We start from the raw sequence: 14,881 nt of genomic DNA on the forward strand, positions 1-14,881 counted from the left end.
ATTGTTAAAAAGAACCATTTAAAGATTAAATAGAGGCGCTACATCTCATCTCATTCTAACCCTAACTTCAACAACTAAATAAATGTTTCAAATAAAGATTACCTGTGGCACCAAAACTCTGAAATCATAATGTAGCTACAGCTGAGGCTACACAAAAGAGCCAAATATCTTTTTCCTGTTGTCACTGGGCTCAACAAACCCCTGGCAGTGGCATACAAGACTGATACAGTCCCTGACAAAAGTCTTGTCGCTTATCCATTTTGTAGAAACAAAAGCTTATAACCTGACTTTAAATTAATCAATTGGTCTTTTTATTTATTTATTTATTTGAAGGACAGTGTGCAGATACATTAAAAAGATGGCTGCACCAGATTTAGCAAAATGCTAATTTCCATCTGTAGTCCTTGGTGTCACAAACATTAAAAACAAAACAATTCACATATAAAATTCACATATAAAAAAATGCAATACAAAAGACAATGTACAAGTGTGCAAAATTTTCAATACATAGTGCAAACTACAAGTTATTAAAGTGCGAGACATATGCAACAGATATCAGAATAAATACGGTGTAGCCGCTATCAGATGATACCCACGAGGGTAGCATCTGATAGCTCTGTACCTTATTGGTATTATAAATGTAAACAAGACAGTAATATGACACTAAGACAGTACTATAACACTCATGATTTGGTAAGCTAGTGGCCATCAGATGGTACCCACGAGGGTAACATCTGATGGCCGAATACCCGTCTGGTATAATTAGTGTGGGCAGGACTGCCTTGCCAAAATCTGACCTTTCTGTGTTCATTAAATGATCAATCTTTCTTCAGTGAAGCAAATTTATTTTAGTATATTGAGCATAATTTGGGAGGGTTTTAGCTTTCATATGAGACATTTCTAAAACCAATCGATTAATTTAAAGTCAGGTTATAAGCTTTTGTTTCTACAAAATGGATAAGCGACAAGACTTTTGTCAGGGACTGTATTCAATCTATCCAACCTTTCTATGTGCACATTACATACTACAACATTGTTCAGTCGCTCCTGGGCCATGGTAGCATGTAGCCATGTTTTCAACCTCCTCAATGCACTCAAACTCCTCTCAGCTTCACATAAAGTTAAAGGCACAACCAGCTACACTTGACTGAAGAGGTCACGCAAGTTCACAGGTAGCCCCCTCAGAACAGTTGCTGCTTCCATGCTTGTCTTAACAGAGTAGTTTGAAGAGCGAGAGCGCTTGAAACAGGAGGTCTTGCAATGGCTCCACCCCACTCTGGAGCGGGTCGAGTGCGGTGTGAACGCAGCTGACCTCAGGCCGACCTACGCAGTCTGCTGTGACAGTAAAAGTGCTTGGAATTGAGCAAAAAAGCTCCAGTGGAACGGCTGCAAACCTTTGGTCAGGCCGTATACAAAAGACAGGACACAGGACTCCTGTGACAAACATAAAAAACACTCTATTAATATGTCTTCACACATGAGGTTCACTGGCACTTGTAAGAACAAGAACGGCTCCATGTAAGAACAGCACCGTGTGGCTCCTGTAAGAACAGCCCCGTGTGGCTCCTGTAGCAATGACATCAGCCCCGTGTGGCTCCTGTAAGAACAGCACCGTGTGGCTCCTGTAAGAACAGCACTGTGTGGCTCCTGTAAGCACCGTGTGGCTCCTTTAAGAACAGCAAAGTGTGGCTCCTGTGAGAGAAGAACCTTGTGGCTCCTGTGAGAGCAGCACTGTAACATGGCAGCTCATTTTCGCGCCATTAGCTCCATGTAACAATATGAAGCTACTATTGTGAGAGTGACTGTTTTACCTTGAGACGGGGGAAGACCTGTCATAAAGTCCGCTGCCACGTGAGACCAAGGGCGTTTCGGAACAGGCAGCGGTTGGAGCAGACCGGAGGTCAGCGAGTGGGACGTTTTGCCCCTGGCACACACCTGGCATGACAAAACATAGGCCCTGGTGTCCTTGTTGACCATGGGCCACCAGAAGTAACGTTTCAACAGGGAGACTATTCGATGACTACTGGGAGGACCGTTACTTGGATCAGGCCTTCAATCTCCCAGCGAACAGCAGCGACCACACATGTGGGCAATATGATTGATGAATATTATAGTGTCCTCCTGGGGAAACTTGTGCGAAAGGGCATCTGGTTTGATAATGCGGGACCCTAGATGATATGTGAGGATGTGTCAATGAGTGGCAATGGATATTTGTTTTTAACTGTGATATTATTGAGACCCCTAAAGTCGATGCATGGCCTTAATGTTTTGTCCCTCTTGGCAACAAAGAAAAACCCATGGAGATATTATAGAGACGACTGGAGGGCAAGGGAGCACTGGGCAGGAGGTCGATTGCACAGTCGTATGGTCTGTGGGGAGGAAGAAACAGTGCCCGACTCTTACTAAAAACGTCCCAAGGTCGTGGAGAACTGGGTCGGAGGTGGAGGCGCTGCTTAGTTCCACGGAGCGGGATCTGACAGAGAACAAAAAACAGCAAACTGAGTATCGAGGGCATAAATGCAAAAACTAGACTGAGCCATGCAGAGTAGTACCACAGAGGACATGGACGATCTGGCGCTGATTGTCAGGTCCTCCTTCCCTTTGTCCCCCCCAGATGCAGCTTGATCGTGGATGAGTTGCAGGTGTGTATCGGAAGAGCCATAATCTCCACCCAGAAGGACAGCACCAAAACACAGGGCAGAATGGAATCTTGACACTATTGGTGTTCTCAGCCTCTATAAATGTCTTTGTGCTTAACTGGCTGATTGATGTGTATATTACAGATACATTTAGTGCACGTGATGGCAGTCGTGTGCATCATATTGTGAAATGTTAATGATCAATAGCACTAAATAGCACTGAAGCAGCGAGGGCCTCCAAGCCAAATTTTGTTTAGAGCCCCCTGTAGGTTAGATCCAGCTCTGATTTGAATATTTTAAAAATGAATCAATTCAAACACACAAGGTTTTAATAGTTTTATTCAATCATTCAAACAGGGAGTATGCATTCATTTCTGCACATCGGTAAAAGTGCTTGTTCTCTAAGGGCTACGAAAGCTAATTATCCTCAATAGTGTGATATGCCAGCAATAGCCAAAAATACATTTCCTAACCTAACCTTAACCTAAACCCTCACCTTAACATAGTTTAAACCATGACCATGATATTATAATAAAGGATTTGCAACATATTTTAAAATACTTCATTAACTTTATCACTACAGAACCAGACACAGAGGGAGCACAGTAAAAGGTTCTATGTGTTTGATGTCCTAATGAATTAATCAACAATGCACTGAATCTAATCAAAGAAAACAATAGTGCTTGCCAGTATAATAATAGGCATGAGAGCACCCATTGGGGGCCTGAACAATTATGCCAATCAATTATGACTCAGGCACAGTTCACACTTAGTTGTAGTAGCAGTAGTTTAATAAACCTAGCTAACAAACAAAATCTGTAAACAACAGATGTTAGTTTCAGATAGATATAAGGCAAAAATCTGACCAGAACTGAAGAATGAGCTTGGATGAGCAGCAAAACATCTTCAAGTCTTTACAATTATACCTGGACAACTGAGGGATTACATGGATAAGCTTTGTATATTGTATTGTATCCTGTTATCTTGCTCTCCCACTCAACCCTAAATCTGCCTTATATCAACAGTACTTTATTTCAGATCTCTTTATTACTCCAAGTTTCCAAGCAACACTTTGTAATTCATCATCTGGGGGTAACACTGGGAATTCTTTGGGCCTTTACATGTCCATGTCACTCTTAATCCTCTCTACCTTTCCCACTATTTCTCACAACATAATGTAAATTGTAAACTTTGTTATTGCCCAAACGATGTAACCAGGGGATACTGACTGGACAATTCCTCCTATGACCACATGTAACCACTGACATAAACCCCTTTTTCTCACTTTGTCAGTATTTTACTCGATGTTCTTTGCTTTTGAGCCACTCATATTCAGTTTGTCTTTTTTCCATTTTTTTCGCCTGAGGAACTCTCCTCCACAAAAGAAACCAATCTGCAGCCAGTCAAAGGCGAGAGCATGGGACGATATCCACAGAGAGACCGGGCCAGAGACTGGAGTAATGGAAAAATGCATGATATTGTTTCACTCTTTCGTATTTAACTAGAAGTGCAAATAGCTCGTAGGGTAACGGAGGCTAGTAATTTAAACAATTAACAATGAACTTAATAAATGCTTTGGAATATTAGGTTGAACATCTGGATTTCTATAGTAGTTTATAGTAAAGGTGCACTGTGTATCTTTTACAAGGGTTTGCCATATTTGTTTCCATGGAGATGTTATTGATTTGCCTGGAATGTTCTACAGTATGGCAATGAACTAATCTATCTTGCATTCATTCAATTACAAGTGTAATGCTGCTAAAAAAAACCCCAACAAAAAACAACTTGAAAAACATGGATTCTCTTTGTGAGCAGGGTTGCGTCTCCACAGGTCTGACCAGTAAATTGATTTGCTTGTCTTCAATGTAGTCCTTGGTGTACTGTTGACCATTCTAGTTTAATGTTATACTGTGGAAGTGACAACACCGCCATCCAAAAAAGTTACATGGTGTACCTTTTAAAGTCAATTTAGTCAAGTTTGTTCCTGCTTGTCGAACATATGGGCTATTAAAAAGACATTACAACTTACTATGCCAAAAATCCCAACATCACATATTGAACATGTTTTCCAGATAAAGTCAACAACCAGGAGCAGTTGAAGAGATGATAGATACACACAGGTTTGTACACGCTTCCTGTTTCTTCTTTGAAATCTGGAGCAGATTGATTGGAAGGAAGAACATTAGTGATAACAGCCATCCATCTGTGTATGGGGCTGAATATGGGGTAGTGCCAGACCTTTGACATTAGCTTGAGGTGGAAGCAAATATAACTAGAAGTAAAGACGTTTATGCTGAGAATAATACAAGCAATGGAAAGTTCATTAGGTTCTGGCTGGGTTCGGTAAGAGTAAAAGGTCGCTGTACCAAAAAGATCTGCAAATGCTACTATTGAAAACGGCAGCAGTAATAGTAGTAGTAGTAGTAGTAGTAGTAGTAGTAGTAGTAGCAGTAGTAGTAGAATTAGCAGTAGTAGTAGTATTAGTAGTAGTAGTAGCAGCAGAAGGACAAGGCTTTATCTTCATTTGAGATCGAAGGAGCACCCAGATTAAAATCTTGTGAGACTTGAGTGTGTAAATATTGCTTATTTGACTAGTGCATGTTCATTTTGTATTTATTCAAAAATATACTGGCTCATCATAACCAAATGGTCTGTAGCTAAGGAACCAAATGGTTCGAGTCTGATTTCCACAGGCCCGGCCCCCCAGTGGAGAATCGATGGGGACTCTGTCACTGATTTCCCCAGGCCCGGCCCCCCAGTGGGGGACCAATGGGGACTCTGTCACTGATTACCCCAGACCCGGCCCCCCAGTGGGGGAACGGGCCTCGGGTACTCAGTGATGTAGTCCCCATCAGTACCCCACTGGGGGGCTGGGCCTGGGGTAAATAGTGATATAGTCCCCATCGGTTCCCCACTAGTAATCCGGGCCTTGGGTCTGATTTCCCCAGGCCTGGCCCCCCAGTGGGGAACCGATGGGGACTCTGTTACTGATTTAACCAGGCCTGGCCCCCCAGTGGGGGACTGATGGGGACTCTGTTACTGATTTAACCAGGCCTGGCCCCCCAGTGGGGGAGCGATGGGGACTCTGTCACTGATTACCCCAGACCTGGCCCCCCCAGTGGGGGAACGGGCCTCGGGTACTCAGTGATGTAGACCCCATCAGTACCCCACTGGGAGGCCGGGCCTCGGGTCTGATTACCCCAGGCCCAGCCCCCCAGTGGGGGACTGATGGGGACTCTGTCACTGATTACCCCAGGCCCGGCCCCCCCAGTGGGGGACCGATGGGGTCTCTATCACTGAGTACCCGAGGCCCGGCCCCCAGTGGGGGATCAATGGGGACTCTGTCACTGATTACCCCAGACCTGGCCCCCTAGTGGGGGACCGGTGGGGACTCTGTGATTGAGTACCCCAGACCCGGTCCCCCAGTGGGGGACCGATGGGGACTCTGTCACTGATTACCCCAGACCCGGCCCCCCCAGTGGGGGAACGGGCCTCGGGTACTCAGTGATGTAGTCCCCATCAGTACCCCACTGGGAGGCCGGGCCTCGGATCTGATTACCCCAGGCCCAGCCCCCCAGTGGGGGACTGATGGGGACTCTGTAATTGATTTCCCCAGGCCCAGCCCCCCAGTGGGGGACTCTGTCACTGATTACCCCAGGCCCGGCCCCCCAGTGGGGGACCGATGGGGACTCTATCACTGAGTACCCGAGGCCCCCAGTGGGGGATCAATGGGGACTCTGTCACTGATTACCCCAGACCTGGCCCCCTAGTGGGGGACCGGTGGGGACTCTGTGATTGAGTACCCGAGGCCCAGCCCCCCAGTGGGGGGCAATGGGAACTCTTTCACTGATTACCCCAGGCCCGGCCCCCCAGTGGGGGACTGGTGGGGACTTCATCTGTCAGTACCCAAGGCCAGGCCCACAAGTGGGGGACCAATGGGGACTCTATCACTGATTACCCCGGTCCCAGCCCCCCCAGTGGGGGGCCGATGAGTCACTGAGTAATCAGTGTAATCAGTGATATAGCCAGTGATATAGTCACCATTGGTTCCCCACTGGGGGGCCTGGCTTCGGGTACTGACAGATGATCTCCCCACCAGTTCCCCACTGGGGGGCCGGGCCTCGGGTACTCAGTGACAGAGTCCACATCGATCCCCCACTGGGGGGCCGTGCCTGGGGAAATCAGTGACAGAGTCCCGGGCCTGGCCCCCCAGTGGGGAACTGTCACTGATTTCCCCAGGCCCAGCCCCCCCGTAGGGGACCAATGGGGACTCTGTCACTGATTACCCCAGGCCCGGTCCCCCAGTGGGGGACTGATGGGGACTCTGTCACTGGGACCTCGGGTACTCAATCACTCAATCAATTTTTTTTTTTTTTTTTTAATAACATCTGTGGGAGCCAAGTTTTGGTTGACATTTAGTAATGCATGCAGATTCAAGTGTTAATATTTTAATGTTAATGAATCATGTTTTATGTTAATATTTGATTTATATGTATAAATTACACTTTATTGCATTAATGTTGATTTTGGAAATATCTTAGGATTGTCATTATTGAAGTTTTACCGATGAGGTCAAAGTGTGAGTTTAAACACGTTTGAAAGTCAAAGTTACACAGTCAAGATGCCTCTTGGATTTATTCATTTAGTTCACTATTCAATCTCAGCATTTTTAAAAACACAATATTAGAAAATAAATAAATAAATACCCCTTTGTTGTAGTAACTCTTATTGTCCACAAGAGGAGGCTGTTAGATCATTCAGCATGCTGCGCACCTATTTACTGCACTATTTACATTTTGATGACTTGACATTTTTCTATCTGTCAAAAATATCGAAAATCTAATCGATATTAAAACTAGCAAACTATTGAATCTATATAGGATACTCATTTGACCAGGTATCAATACCAAAATAGTCACACTGACTGGACAAAAATGAAGATTTCCTGAATATGTTTATAATGATGTTGAGCTGCATCTTAACAAGTATAAGACACATATAACACATATATAATATATACACACGTGCGCGCGCGCGCACACGCACACACACCCATGGACCACTATAAAACCTACTGGACACTGAGGGATTACACACATACAAGACACATGGGAATAGATCACACACGATTCAATGTTGAAAATCATATTGTATCATCTAAATAAAGAGTGTTTTCGTCGTCATCGTGGATTTTAGTATCGTGACACAGTATGGTGACACAGTACAATGACACAGTACGGTGACGCACTATGGTGACAAAATATACAGTATCATGACACAGTATCGTGACACAGTATCGTGACACAGTAAGGTGACACAGTATCCTGACACAGTACGGTGACACAGTACGATGACACAGTACGGTGTCACAGTATCGTGACAGTATGTGAGCACCAGGACTCCGCGCACAGAGCTGATGTTCCCCTGGCCACATGCACACGTTTCACACTGAGGCATTGTGTTCTGATTATGAGTGTGAGGATGATGTGATGAAAAACTGTCTCATGGAGGATGGAAAAAGTGCAGCGCTCACAGGAAACTCCCTTCGTCTGATTTCCAACCTCAAGCTTCGAGCGCACGCTTCCTGTCCTCGCGGTGCACAGTGGGATGTGTACGATGCACTGAACGAGCTGAGCCATGTTCAGCAAGAGACGTTTACTTCCCCTGGTCCGAAAGATATACCATTGCACCTTGAAATAACGCCTCTGTCAAACCAGAAAAAATACTACTACTACTATTAGACTACTACTTCTAGGCATACTACTACTGCTACTTCTACTACTACTACTACTACTACTTCTCAAATATTCTACTTAAAAATAATGACATTTCTTCAAATTAAAAATACTCTCATTCAAATACAAACAGAGGTGGAGAGTACTAAGTTACATTTACTCGAGTAACTTTTTAAACTACATACTTCAGTGATATTTTCTTTGAACAAACAGTACTCTGGTTACTCTTCTACTTTTATGTTGACAATATTTAATGTTATATTTTTAAAGTTTCATTATCTTCAAATTATAAATGAAATATTACTTCCTGACAGTTACTTTTTAAGTTACTCTTACTTGAGTAGTAGTTTTCCCATGTATTTTAGTACTCTTTGTTGAGTAATTTTGTGGACCACTACTTTGTACTTGTACTTGAGTAATATTATTTTGAAGTAATTTTACTCTCCCTTTGTCCATCTAAGTGTCCAACCTTGATATAATGCCTCAAAATACTGTCAAATAGTAATTAAATCTTCTTTACTACTACTACTTACATATTGTACTTAAAAAGAGTGTTGTTCCTTCAAATTCAAAGTAATATTACTCAAATATAAGTACAAAGTAGTGGTCGAGGATATCCTTCAGTCAAAAGGCACAAACAGTGAGTATGAGCGAAAGTGTCTGGGAATAATGTCTCATTGAAGAACAAAGCATGAAATCATTCACAAAATCTGGTATTTTCAGAGGATAAACAAAATCCAGTTCAAATCATTTGATATTGTCGACATAAAGCTTTTGTTACCTGTAGATTTACTCACAGAAGAGGAGCCAAAACTGTGACTCTTTCAACGAACGTTTAGGCAAGAGTCATGTCACACTGGAAAACAGCCCCTTCACTCGAGGAGAAGTCGAGCAGAAGTCGAGCAGAAGTCCAGTAGAAGTCGAGCAGAGGTTGAGCAGAAGTCGAGCAGAAGTCCAGTAGAAGTTGAGCAGAAGTCGAGCAGAACTCAAGTAGAAGTCGAGCAGAAGTCAAGTTGAAGTCGAGCAGAAGTCGAGAAGGAGTCAAGTAGAAGTCAAGTAGAAGTACAGGGCCATCAATACTACAACAGCTGAAGTAAATGTACTTGATTAAATGCAACTGAGTGAGTTTCCACCTCTTCTTGTACTATTTTACTACAACAACAAGTAAAAACAATGCTGCACTTTTCTGCTGTTAAACTCTTTACAGTACAGTACTGACTATACACTTGCGTATAGTAGCTAACGCTATAGCCACAGCTGCCCTGGGGTAGACAAGCAGAACATGACTGAACCTGAAACGTCTGACTCAGTTTTGATATCCCAGTGTGTTGTGTGAATTTTGCATCAGTGACAAAAGGTGCACACATCCGCCGCTTCAAAGTGTGGTTTATTCCATGACATCAGTACACACGAGCTAACGCTAACAGAGCCCACCGGCCACAAGCAGTTTGTCACATGCTGTCCAATCAGAGAGCTGTTCAATATGTAAAAGTGATATAAACATGTCAGAACTCCAAATGTTCTATACATCTGTCAACTCTAGAGGTGCTTGAGTAAGTACGTAAGAGTAATGCTCAAAATAACATTACTAAAGTACAAGTACAATGTAGTGGTCCAAGAAATTATTCAAGTAAGAGTAAAAAGAAATTAAAGAACTTAACAGTAACTTAAAGAGTAACTGTTGGGACATGACATCTGATTTATAATTTGAAGTGAATGTGATTTGAAGGACAAAACTTAAGTATTTTAAAAGGAGAGACCCAAAAATGAAACAAACTGAATCTAAAGATTACTCACAGTGGGAAGTACTCAAGTAATAAGAGTACTGTTACTTCAACAAAAATATTACTTTAGTAGTCAAAGCATGCTGCTGAAAAGGTACTCTGAAAAGTACAATTTCTTTAAAAAATTACTCAAGTAAATGTAAGTGAGTAAAGCAAAAGAAATTCAAAACTGTCAACTGGACAAATTCTTGAAGACGTTTGGCTGCCTAGCCAAATGTCTTCACTTCTACAACAATTTGTCCAGTCGACAGATTGAAACTTTGTCTTTTGCTATGGATCAGACCTGGACAACTGAGGGATTACACAGACGTAAGTGAGTAAATGTAAGTAAGTAAACTGACTATGACCCACCTCTGGTCAATGAACAAATGACTTTTAATCCTAGTAAACCATATTTATGAACAAACTGAACACAAAAAGTCATCTAAAAGTTCCTCAGTAACCAAAGGTTTTTATTACATGAGAAATGATATAAAAAAAAATGGAATCATAATTGAAAAGGCGGCAGCTAGCACGTCTACAGACTAGCAACAGCGGCCAGTGAGCTGAAACGTTCAAGCCCAACTCTGCACAAAAACAGAAACATGATTAATGTGAGTTTATAAAACCCAGGGTAGAGTTTGTGGAAAGCGTCACTCCCCACAAACAGTCACAATTAACCCGAGAGTCGAGTTGGGATTCGTGATAGCAAAAAATATCTGACCAAACGTTTTAGCGTGTGATCAGTAACAGTCCTGACGTTTCACCAAAGCAGTACAGACTCTTCTCAAACATCCCCTCAATGATCTTTGTAAAAAATCTAACTGAAAACAAATTTGTTATTAGCATTTTAGGACTGTTACATAAAAATAAAATAAAAAACACACACAAATGTCAAAATGCATATGACAGGTTTTCATGGTTTTCATGTTTTTGACTCTGACTTGGTTTGGGGGGACAGTACCTGTGCTAAATATTGATCATAGCCTTACATCAGTTGGTGAAAAAAGTTGCTAAGAGAAGTTAAGAAAGTAGTGGTGACTTGTAAAACACCTCTGCCTGTGTCAGGAACACAGAACATTTAGTTTGGCCCTAGTTAACGTTATGTTTACTACGTGAAATATGAAATCCTTACACACACACACACACACACACACACACACACACACACACACACACACACACACCCACACCCACACACACACACACTCTAGTAGTACAAGCATGCTGCTCAAAAGGTTCTCTGAAAAGTACAATTTCTTTAAAAAGTTACTAAAGTAAGTGAGTAAAAGTTGCACGTGTCTAATCAGGGAAAAAAAAGTCTAACCTGGAAGTAAAACTGTAAATATGACCAAAATGAAAACATGTAAGCTCACTTTAACAATAATGATGCAAACTGTGTGTATATGCACTTTAAAATGTACAAAAAAGGGGCTAAAGCTCCCAGAAAACAATTTGTGAAACGCAGAAAATTTCAAATCCAATATTCATCCTAGACAATGTTTTTTACTAACATACTGAAGGCTGGTCTGAAATCCTTTGGTGAAACTCTCTTAAATCACAATAAAAAAGATGAATAATAATTGGGGTGAGGGTGGTGAGGAGTCCGCGATATCTGGAATGTGTGAGCAGGTCAGTACAGTGACCTCTGACCCCAGGCTTTGGCCAAGAGTTCTTGTCCAAAACAGTCACAGTCTGTGCTTCACGGTAAACGAGGCTCTACTCTCCACTTTCTCTCCTGTGTCCTCGCATCCTTCTCTCCTCACATCCTTCCTCGTCTCCTTTCCTCAGTCGTCTCCTTATCCGAATACCTTTGCACCCTCCGCCCTTTGGCCCGGAGCGAAGTGGAGCCATGTGTTCCCCGCTGCACCTGCCGTGGAGCGAGGGAGGGAGAGTTTTAAGAATACATCTGTGTAGCAAACATTAAGATTATACACTGCAGTGTTATCGAGCGCATCTCTCCCTCATGTAGAAATCTAAAAGTCCAAACAACTGCTCGACTAACTGAGAAAAAGAATGAAAGATAGAATGAAAGAAAGACAGAAAGGATAGAGAGAGAGGGTTTTTTTTACAGTGTGCTTAATCATCTAGGGAAAATGGGGGGGTCATGACAGAAGAGAAATCCACACATAGAGAGCAGGGCGGTCAAAAGTATCAAAACTAAGATATGAATCGATAGTAAAACTAGTATCAAAACTAGATACTCGTTTGAGCAAGTATCGATACGGGAAGAGTCCCATTCCCGGGGAAGAAGCGAACCTTTCTATCCCCTCTCTCTAGAGAGTGTTTTGTTTTAGAGAAAGGAGTGGTATCGGAATCGGTATTGAGTCTCTTCTTGTTATCAATATTGAGTTTGAAATTTTAGTATCGTGACAACATTAAGAGAGAGGAGGCTTAAGTTTTAACAATACATAATCATTATCTATAATCAAACCCAGAACTAAAAGAGAAAAAGAGATCATGACACAAGAGAAATAGATAGAGAAAGAGAGAGACTGGAGATATCAGTCTTTAAAATATATTTATTTATCTATTTATTGAATAGATATTTATCTATTGAATTTAGTCACTATATATGTGTGTGTGTGTAAAGGTTTTTAATGATTACATCTTGACGTTTTGATTGAATCCCCCTGTGGTCAGGGGAGTCGACAGGACAAAGGAGCCTTTTATCCAGGGCCCAGAATCAGAACATCTGCCTATTCATTTGTATTAGACAGAGAGGGGCCGATGTGAACCTTCCTGCCCCGGGCCCCCAACTCTCTGTCGACGGGCCTGTCTTTGCTCTAAAGGTCTTTTTTGGTGTGTGTTTTAGAGTATTAAGTTCAGATACAACGGAAAGACCGACAGATACACTTTCACACTTGATTTTGATACTAAAGAAAAGGCTCGATGCCAGTTTTGATACCACAGTGATGGAAAAAAAAGACAACAGAATGTCATTTTCAGCACAAAATAGTATTCTAGATTACTCTAAAACTGTTCATAAAACGTCCCATTTTGTCGTGTTTATGGGATTTTGCCAGTACTGATATGTAGGATCTATTTTCAATACTGATTTTAGTATGAATTAGTATCAGATTTTTGATACTTTTGATACAGACAAAAACTAGGAACAAATCCAGGTCAAATCCAGGGAAAGAGAGAAAGTAGAGTGAAAAGTGCTGCCCTCCCTCCTGCTCTTCCTCCTCCTCTCCTCCTCCTCCCCTCTCCCCGGCCCCACGCAGCAGCAGCAGACAGACTGGCGCCAGACATGGAACTTTGATTAACCCTGAGGAGATAGCTCACAAGGCAGAGGACAGGCTGCTGACCGGCCTGCTTTCATATCTCTCGTGTAAACACTGCGTTTAAAAGTACATCACGTACGACAAAGTATAGAAAAGCCGTTTAGTAGAAGCTGCTTACCGTGAAGATGTGGTGGTCTAATGGCACAAGTGTTGGTCCTCTGTGGAGAAGCTGTGTGCCAGGTCCGATGCCTGAAAAAGAGCCAAAATAGATGCTATCAAACACAATCTAAATGTGTGTACCATGGTGCCATGTGCTGTAAACAAGACAGTCACAACAGAATAGTTACAGTACTACAATTTCAAACTCATCTTCAGTACTAAGCAATTGCCTCAGTACTCGATACTGTTATGATACCACAAACTAAATACTACAGTGTTTATGTTACCATGAGATACTGGTCAAACATACGTCTCAAAACTGTTCAGGAAAGCTCACATTTTACCCTCTTAATGTCATGTTTTCAGTATCAATACCTGCTCAAATGAGTATCTAGTTTTGGTATTGGTTCTAGTATCGATTAATATCTGATTTTTGATACTTTTGACTACAGGAGATTTATTCACCAACCCAAGGCCAATGACCCATCAGCCTACTGAGTTTTCTTAACATTAACCAGTCCCATAATAAGAAAAAGAACTGTCACCTATGACCCACAGCTTCTGACCACAAAGGGCCCACAGCTCCTGAGCACCCATGACCCACAGCTCCTGAGCACCCCTGACCCACAGCTCCTGAGCACCCATGACCCACAGCTCCTGAGCACACGGGGCGCTGTACACACCTGCAGCGTGCGCAGCTTGTCCTCCGCCTCCAGTGCGATCTGTAGGTCGCAGATGTAGTCTATGACGTGCTGCAGGATCTCCACCTGGCTCACGGTCTTGTTCTGTGGGATACTCGGCACCAGCGCCTTCAGGCGGGAGTAACAGTCATTCATGTCGCACAGCGCACTCCCGGGCTCGCTCCGGCTGATGGTCAGGCTCTGTTCAGACACGCAGCACACGGCTCTGTAGCAGCTCCTCACGGCGCGCACGGGGCTGATGGCTTTCATGGCTCGTCCTCAGCTCACACTGCAGCTGTCCTGTCAGCAGCGCGTACAGTAGAGCTTTATACGCTCACGGACACGCCCGCGCCCTCGCACTGAGCTGTGATTGGCCCGAGCGCACAGCAGCCCCGTGCTGATTGGATGAGATCTGCACGGAAAGAATGAGGAACAGTCAGAGTGGGACAGTCAGAGTGGGACGCCCCGAGCGGGGTCAGGGCTGTTTGTTTGAGGTGGTGTCATTAAAAGGAGAAAGTGCATCAAACATCGTGTCAAAGATGATAAATAATCATAAATAAATATAAATAATAATAAATAATCCCTGAGGAGGGGCGTGTTTTCCAATAGCATGTTATTAAACTAATGGCATCAGTGCATGAATCGGTTATGGAGAGAGGGGGGTTTTGGTGTGGTGTT

At 43.0% G+C, this 14,881-nt stretch overlaps 1 protein-coding gene across 1 annotated transcript; it reads right to left on the reverse strand.

Annotated features, from left to right (window-relative positions):
• Window positions 1-11,544: 11,544 nt before the first annotated feature.
• Window positions 11,545-14,505, reverse strand: id3 (inhibitor of DNA binding 3). Its single transcript, XM_033988884.2, has 3 exons — window positions 14,207-14,505; window positions 13,543-13,613; window positions 11,545-12,007 (listed from the first exon to the last, which is right to left on the reverse strand). Exons 1-2 carry the CDS (start codon window positions 14,471-14,473, stop codon window positions 13,560-13,562), a joined length of 321 nt encoding a protein of 106 aa, XP_033844775.1. The 5' UTR covers window positions 14,474-14,505; the 3' UTR covers window positions 11,545-12,007; window positions 13,543-13,559.
• Window positions 14,506-14,881: the final 376 nt, after the last annotated feature.

The sequence above is a fragment of the Periophthalmus magnuspinnatus genome, chromosome 22 (assembly GCF_009829125.3).
Source record: "Periophthalmus magnuspinnatus isolate fPerMag1 chromosome 22, fPerMag1.2.pri, whole genome shotgun sequence".
In the NCBI taxonomy this organism is placed as follows: domain Eukaryota; kingdom Metazoa; phylum Chordata; class Actinopteri; order Gobiiformes; family Gobiidae; genus Periophthalmus; species Periophthalmus magnuspinnatus.

Excerpts from the sequence above, each read along its gene's own strand:
- id3 (XM_033988884.2), bottom strand. The coding sequence starts at position 14,473 with ATGAAAGCCATCAGCCCCGTGCGCGCCGTGAGGAGCTGCTACAGAGCC. Across the intron at positions 13,614-14,206 it reads ACAAGCTGCGCACGCTGCAG|GCATCGGACCTGGCACACAG; the intron begins GTGTGTACAGCG and ends GCTCTTTTTCAG.